The 7,935-nt window shown below is 33.9% G+C and overlaps 1 protein-coding gene across 1 annotated transcript; it reads right to left on the reverse strand.

Moving 5' to 3' along the window:
* Positions 1-680: 680 nt before the first annotated feature.
* Positions 681-3,322, reverse strand: LOC133334183 (serine/threonine-protein phosphatase beta isoform). Its single transcript, XM_061542479.1, has 4 exons — positions 2,980-3,322; positions 2,574-2,917; positions 2,376-2,510; positions 681-969 (listed from the first exon to the last, which is right to left on the reverse strand). The coding sequence occupies exons 1-4, from the start codon at positions 3,293-3,295 to the stop codon at positions 856-858; spliced, it is 909 nt and encodes a 302-aa protein (XP_061398463.1). The 5' UTR covers positions 3,296-3,322; the 3' UTR covers positions 681-855.
* Between the last annotated feature and the right edge of the window lie 4,613 nt (positions 3,323-7,935).

Consider the following 7,935-nt stretch of genomic DNA (forward strand, 5'->3'; position numbering starts at 1 on the left):
TATTTAATATTTTTTTTCCAAATAATAGATTTTAGAAAATAAGAACAGATTATTATAGTTATAACAAATGGGGAGATAAGGAGCTAAACAAAGTCAGAAGGGGGGAGAAAACATGTGAGGGTAGGGGTGTGTGTGTGGATCAAATGAATTCTATGACCAAATTGTGGACGATAACAGGCAGGACTGTAGAATAGGATAATGTATGAAAATATTTTTTCCACTAAGTGGATAAAAAAAGAGTCCCAAAGGACCTTAAACAAGTCTCCAGGGACCTTCACTATTTCTTTCATAGAAGAAAAAATCCATTCTTGGGATTTCAACTGGAAACCTGAGTCGGAGCCTCATGTGTGCTCAGCATATGGTGTAGACGTCCCAGCTTCCATTTTGACTCAGTTCCTCTTAAAGAATATCCCTTAGGCAGTCCATATAGATCCGAATCCACAGCCCTGCCTGTCAGCATTTGATGATTCATTTTGGAAATTATTTTTTTCTAATATTTTTTATTCTTTTTCTTATTTGTGAGAGATGCTATTCTGTATCAGATGTTGTTGTATTAGTGGTTGGTGTTATTTTTGTTGTTGTTGTAGCCATTTTAAAATAACAACATGAAGTAATAGTTGTAGCAAGTTTTGTTTCATTTCTAGGTGTTGTTGTTGCTGTTGTCGATGATGATTTTTTAGTTGAATTTGAATTCTTTGTTAATTTATTTGCTTTTGTTGTTGTTGCTGTTGTAGTTTTTCTTGTATTTTTGTTTGTTGTTGTTGTATTATTGTAATTATAATAATTATTATTATCAAATTTTATATGTATATAATAATTTAATAACTTTTAAGGAAATGGAAGCGGATGGATGTATTATTTCTTCTTATTCGTTGCTATTAGAGGCGCGTTACGTTGCGGTGTTGTTGGCCGTGATGTATTCATGCCGCTGTACATGTATTTGGCCTTCTTTTCGGAGGGCTTTAATATCTGGAAGGACAAAAAAGGAAAAAACAGATTAAAAAAATATCAACAAAATAGGGTTTCAGGGTCTCACGAATTTTTTTCTATAGAAAAAAATCGACCTGAGGTTCTCATGAACTTTTTTCTATAAAAAAAATCGACCTGAGGGTCTCAAGAATTTTTTTCTATCGGAAAAAATCGACCTGAGGGTCTCAAGAATTCTTTTCTATCGAAAAAAATCGACCTGAGGGTCTCATGAATTTTTTTCTATCGGAAAAAATCGACCTGAGGGTCTCAAGAATTTTTTTCTATCGGAAAAAATCGACCTGAGGGTCTCAAGAATTTTTTTCTATCGGAAAAAATCGACCTGAGGGTCTCAAGAATTTTTTTCTATAGAAAAAAATCGACCTGAGGGTCTCATGAATTTTTTTCTATAGAAAAAAATCGACCTGAGGGTCTCATGAATTTTTTTCTATAGAAAAAAATCGACCTGAGGGTCTCATGAATTTTTTTCTATATAAAAAAATCGACCTGAGGGTCTCATGAATTTTTTTCTATAGAAAAAAATCGACCCAATGGTCTCATGAATTTTTTTTTTCTATAGAATTTTTTTCTATAAAAAAATCGACCTGAGGGTCTCACGAATTTTTTTCTATAGAAAAAAATCGACCTGAGGGTCTCACGAATTTTTTTCTATAGAAAAAAATCGACCTGAGGGTCTCATGAATTTTTTTCTATAGAAAAAAACCGACCTGAGGGTCTCATGAATTTTTTTCTATAGAAAAAAATCGACCTGAGGGTCTCAAGAATTTTTTTCTATAGAAAAAAATCGAGCCCCGAGAGGGTCTCATGAATTTTTTTCTATAGAAAAAAATCGACCCCCGACGTGGGTCTCATGCATTTTTTTCTATAGGAAAAAAATCGACCCCCGACGTGGGTCTCATGAATTTTTTTCTATTAGAAAAAATCGACCCCCGAAAGGGTCTCATGAATTTTTTTCTATAGAAAAAAATCGACCTGAGGGTCTCATGAATTTTTTTCTATAGAAAAAAATCGACCCAAGGGTCTCATGAATTTTTTTCTATAGAAAAAAATCGACCCAATGGTCTCATGAATTTTTTTCTATAGAAAAAATCGACCTGATAATCTCACGAATTTTTTTCTATAAAAAAATCGACCTGAGGGTCTCACGAATTTTTTTCTGTAAAAAATCGACCTGAGGGTCTCACGAATTTTTTTCTGTAGAAAAAAAATCGATCTGAGGGTCCCATGATTTTTTTTTTTTTTTCTATAAAAAAATCGAACTGAGGGTCGTCGCGAATTTTTATATAGAAAAAAGTGCGACCCACGGGTCTCACGATTTTTTTTATAGAAAAAAATCGACATGAAGGTCGATTTGGAGTCTTTTGATAGCTGATGATCCCGATTCCTACCTGGAATGAGCACATTAATGTATCATCCACAGTCATCATGCCGCCGGCATTATCAAATTCACCACAATAATTGGGAGCGGAAAATAGTGTCACCAATTGACGGCGGGCAAAGAATTCATAACCATCCTCGACGACCTGTAACAAAGTCAAAAAAATTAAAAATAAGTCCTCATAGATATCTCCACACCTTCTACTCACCTGATGGGCACGACAAATCAGATCCATTTCATGTTTTGATAAAAATTTCGATACGACATCAGCACCGAACGTAAAACTAACACCACGATCATTTTCACCCCAACCCTGGACATCCTTGTCCGGATCGCTCCATAACAGATCACACAATAAACCAGTATCGGGTACATCTGTGGGACGCATCAAGCGTCGTATCTGTTCCATGCCCTGCAAATCGGGACTCAGGCCGCCGTGGCAGCAGAAAATCTTCTCATCGATAATGGCGGCGACGGGTAAACAATTGAAACAGTCTGTAAAGGTTTTCCACAATTTCACATTGTAGCGTCGTTTGCATTCGTCATAAAAACCTGCAACAATGGAAGACAAAAAATTAGAATTTATTTTCCCAATATCCGATTCATGGACTCACCATAAATACGATTAATACTGGCACATTCGTGATTGCCACGCAATAAAAAGAAATTCTCGGGATATTTAATTTTATAGGCCAACAGCAGACAGATGGTCTCCAACGATTGTTTGCCTCTGTCCACGTAGTCGCCCAAGAACAAGTAATTGGCTGCCGGAGGGAATCCACCATATTCGAAGAGACGCAACAAGTCTGTATATTGGCCATGAATATCACCGCAAATAATCAGAGGAGCCTCAAGCTCTAACAGGATCGGTTGCTGTAGGAATATTTCACGAGATTTTAAACACAAGCCTCGTACCTCAGATTCGGACATTTGTACAGATTTACCGGTACGACAACTGCGCACTGAAAATGGAAGAAAAAGAAAACAAACAAAAAATTAGTATAGGGTTCAGGAGAGATCGGAATAAAATACAGAGAATATGGAAAGCAATACACAGGAAAAAAAATAAAAACTTAGATCTAAAATATCTACAGCTTCTGAGGTATATAGAAAAAAAATTGTGATGACCCTCAGTTTGGATTTTTTTTTCTATACAAAAAAAATTCGTGACGACCCTTAGGTCGATTTTTTCCTATAGAAAAAAATTCGTGACGACCCTTAGGTCGATTTTTTCCTATAGAAAAAAATTCGTGACGACCCTTAGGTCGATTTTTTCCTATAGAAAAAAATTCGTGGCAACGACCCTTAGATCGATTTTTTTCTATAGAAAAAAATTCGTGGCAACGACCCTTAGATCGATTTTTTTCTATAGAAAAAAATTCGTGGCAACGACCCTTAGATCGATTTTTTTCTATAGAAAAAAATTCGTGGCAACGACCGTTAGATCGATTTTTTTCTATAGAAAAAAATTCGTGACGACCCACTTAGGTCGATTTTTTTCTATAGAAAAAAATTCGTGACGACCCACTTAGGTCGATTTTTTTCTATAGAAAAAAAATCGTGACGACCCACTTAGGTCGATTTTTTTCTATAGAAAAAAATTCGTGACGACCCACTTAGGTCGATTTTTTTCTATAGAAAAAAATTCGTGACGACCCACTTAGGTCGATTTTTTTCTATAGAAAAAAATTCGTGACTACCCTTACGTCGAAAAACAAACGTGAGACCCTTAGGTCGTTTTTTTCTATAAAAAAAAGAAACGTGAGACACTTATGTCGATTTTTTTTCTATAGAAAAAAATTCGTGACGACCCTTAGTCGATTTTTTCTGTAGAAAAAAATTCGTGAGACCCTTTAGTCGATTTTTTCTGTAGAAAAAAATTCGTGACGACCCTTAGGTCTGAGACCCTTCGGTCGATTATTTTTTAAAATAATTTTTCATAGAGATGGCATGGATTTTTTTAAATTAATTTTTCATAGCCTATCCTTAGGCGTGGATTTTTAAAATTAATTTTTCATAGCCTATCCTTAGGCTTTGGATTTTTAAAATTGTTTTTCATTGCCTACAAAAAGACGTGGATTTTTTAAGAAATTTTGTATTGTCTAATTTTAGGCTTTTCTTCATTGAATTTATTGGTTATTGAACAAAATGACGACCCTTAGGTCGATTTTTTGTATAAAAAAAAATTGTGAGATCCTTAGGTCTGAGACCCTTCGGTCGATTATTTTTTAAATTATTTTTTTTATTTTTCATTTTTTATTTTTTCATAGAGAAGGCATGGATTTTTAAAATTAATTTTCCAAGCCTACTGTAAGGCGTGGATTTTTAAAATTAATTTTTCATAGCCTATCCTTAGGCGTGGATTTTTAAAATTAATTTTTCATAGCCTATCCTTAGGCGTGGATTTTTAAAATTAATTTTTCATAGCCTATCCTTAGGCGTGGATTTTTAAAATTAATTTTTCATAGCCTATCCTTAGGCGTGGATTTTTAAAATTAATTTTTCATAGCCTATCCTTAGGCGTGGATTTTTAAAATTAATTTTTCATAGCCTATCCTTAGGCGTGGATTTTTAAAATTAATTTTTCATAGCCTATCCTTAGGCGTGGATTTTTAAAATTAATTTTTCATAGCCTATCCTTAGGCGTGGATTTTTAAAATTAATTTTTCATAGCCTATCCTTAGGCGTGGATTTTTAAAATTAATTTTTCATAGCCTATCCTTAGGCGTGGATTTTTAAAATTAATTTTTCATAGCCTATCCTTAGGCGTGGATTTTTAAAATTAATTTTTCATAGCCTATCCTTAGGCGTGGATTTTTAAAATTAATTTTTTATAGCCTATCCTTAGGCGTGGATTTTTAAAATTAATTTTTCATAGCCTATCCTTAGGCGTGGATTTTTAAAATTAATTTTTCATAGCCTATCCTTAGGCGTGGATTTTTAAAATTAATTTTTCATAGCCTATCCTTAGGCGTGGATTTTTAAAATTAATTTTTCATAGCCTATCCTTAGGCGTGGATTTTTAAAATTAATTTTTCATTGCCTAACTTTTCAGTGCCTATTTTTAGGCATGGATTTTTAAAATTATTTTTTATTGCCTAACTTTTTAGTGCCTATTTTTAGGCGTGGATTTTTAAAATTATTTTTCATTGCCTAACTATTCAGTGCCTATTTTTTGGCGTAGGTTTTTAATAATTTCCAGTGCATATTTTTAGGCGTGTTTTTTTAAATTTCCAGTGCCTATTTTTAGGCTTGGACAAAAATTTATTTTTCAGTACCTATATTTAGGCCTCAATTTTTTAAAATATTTATTCCTTTCAATCTTTTTACGTAGTAGTAGTGTGTGTGTATTCTGTTTGAATTCATTTCAAAATTATTGCCTTTGTCACAATTTCATGTACATACGGTTTATTGACTAGGAAACAATATTGAGAAGCAAACCAATAAAAAAATTGCGGTTGTGTCTTTGATATTCATTTGTTTGCATTTTCTATTTTTTGTGCAAACTTTTCCCCCCAGATTCCCTCCCCTTCCCAAGTTTTCTCTTCACAACACAAAGTGTTGACAAATTTTTTGTGTTTGCGACCAGCATCAGAACATCCACATCAAAATTTGGAGCAAGAAGAAATAGTCAAGTGCTGCGTTTGTTCGGTCGGTTTGTTTGTGAAATATTGCCCACACACAGATGCATCAGAAGAAGTAGACGACCACTATACGCAAAAAATAGCTTTCAACAAAATTTCATGGATATTCAGAGGCATTGCTCTTCGGCGGTGTGTAAGGCTTTTCCTCAAAATAAAAAAAAAAATCTAAAATGTTTTATTCGAATTATTTTTGTCTGTGACGCCATGACGTCAGAACCTTGAATTGAGGCCAACCGCGAACCGAACGTCGACGACGCAATCCGAAATGATTAATAATAATTTTAGTAGATCAGTCACACACACATCGTAAAATCACCCAAAAAATTTTTGGCAAACAAATTTTTTTCTTTCTTTAGAAAAAAAATATTTTTAACAAAATACATTTTTTTAATTACAAATTGATTTTTGATAATGATGAATATTGAATGGCCTCTTCAAAGTGAGTCCAAAGAAATCGATTTAAATGGAAATGAAATTTTTCCGTTCCGAAGTTCTTTATTTTTTAATAGACTTTCCAGGAAATGTGATGATGATGATGATGTCGATTGGTTTGTTCGTATTGTTCTTGGCTAAATATATTTGGCATTGTAGTATATTAGAAAGAGAGAGGTCGGGGTAATGGAGGGAGGTGTATGGAAATACGGAAAAACTAAAAGCGGAAATTGCCAATGAAAAATTCCAAAACAATTATGATGAATAATGAATGTGAATGTCAGTCAGCAAACAAATGGACAAGTCAATACAGATGGTCAAAGACAAAATGAGAAAGACAGACGGACAGACAGATAGGCAGACAGACCAACAAAAAATATTAGTAGACATGGCCAAACAACAACAACGTTTGTAACCTTCCATGACAAGTTAAGCCAATTTGTAAGGCTTATCAGGGCATGGTTATGTTTTACAAATATTTTTCTCAATAACCAATGAATTCAATGAAGAAAGGAATAAAAGTAGGCAATACAAATATTGGTTATAAATTCACGCCTAAGGATAGTCTATGAAAAAATTAATTTAAAACCAGTCAGGAAAGTAGTAAAGTCGGACTGGGCCGACTATATTATACCCTTCACCACTTTGGGTATATTCTACATATGTATTCTAACAGACGTCGCCTTTTCGAAGGAATACTAAATTCCGTACGTTGCGCCAATTAGTTTACATTAAATCGGACGAAGATATATATGAGAGCACACATAATTCTGGACCTAATTCAGAACCCTATGTCAAATTTCGCGTAAATCGAAAGACATATAGGGACTTTGGTGCCCCATTTACCTTAAATCGGACGAAAATATATATGGGAGCTATATCTAAATCTGCTCCTATCTTTTCCTGAATTTTCAGGAAAATTAACACACATCATTCTAGTCTCAATACAGTACACTATGCCAAATATCGTGCAAATCGAATGATATATAGGGACTTCGGTACACCATTTACCTTAAATCGGAGGAAAATATATATGAGAGCTATATCTAAATCGGGATCGATTTTCATGAAACTTGGTACACATTACTACAGGCTTAATTCAGTTCGCTATGCCAAATTTCGTGCAAATCGAATGATATATAGGGACTTTGGTACACCATTTACTTAAATCGGATGAAAATTATATATGGGAGCTATATCTAAATCTGAACCGATTTTCACGAAACTTTGCACATATCATTCTAGACTTAATTTAGTACGTTGTGCCAAATTTCGTGCAAATCGAAAAATATATAGGGACTTTGGTGCACCATTTACTAAAAATCGGACGAAAATATATATGGAAGCTATATCTAAATCTGATCCGATTTTTCCCAATTTCAATAGGGTTCGTCCTTGGGTCAAACAAATGAGCTGTGCCAAATTTCATCCAATTCGGATTATAAATTCGACCTGTACTTTGTTTACAATTTAACAACAACAGACGGACGGACG

The sequence above is a fragment of the Musca vetustissima genome, unplaced genomic scaffold, assembly GCF_032173495.1.
Source record: "Musca vetustissima isolate MV318-11 ecotype Yass unplaced genomic scaffold, APGP_CSIRO_Mvet_v1 utg154869, whole genome shotgun sequence".
Lineage (NCBI taxonomy): Eukaryota > Metazoa > Arthropoda > Insecta > Diptera > Muscidae > Musca > Musca vetustissima.

Bases quoted from the DNA above. Each gene is read 5' to 3' on its own strand.
- LOC133334183 (XM_061542479.1), bottom strand. From the start codon at position 3,295: ATGTCCGAATCTGAGGTACGAGGCTTGTGTTTAAAATCTCGTGAAATA. The intron at 2,511-2,573 runs GTGAGTAGAAGG...ACTTTGTTACAG, and splicing joins TGATTTGTCGTGCCCATCAG to GTCGTCGAGGATGGTTATGA. The intron at 970-2,375 runs GTAGGAATCGGG...TTGTCCTTCCAG, and splicing joins CATTAATGTGCTCATTCCAG to ATATTAAAGCCCTCCGAAAA.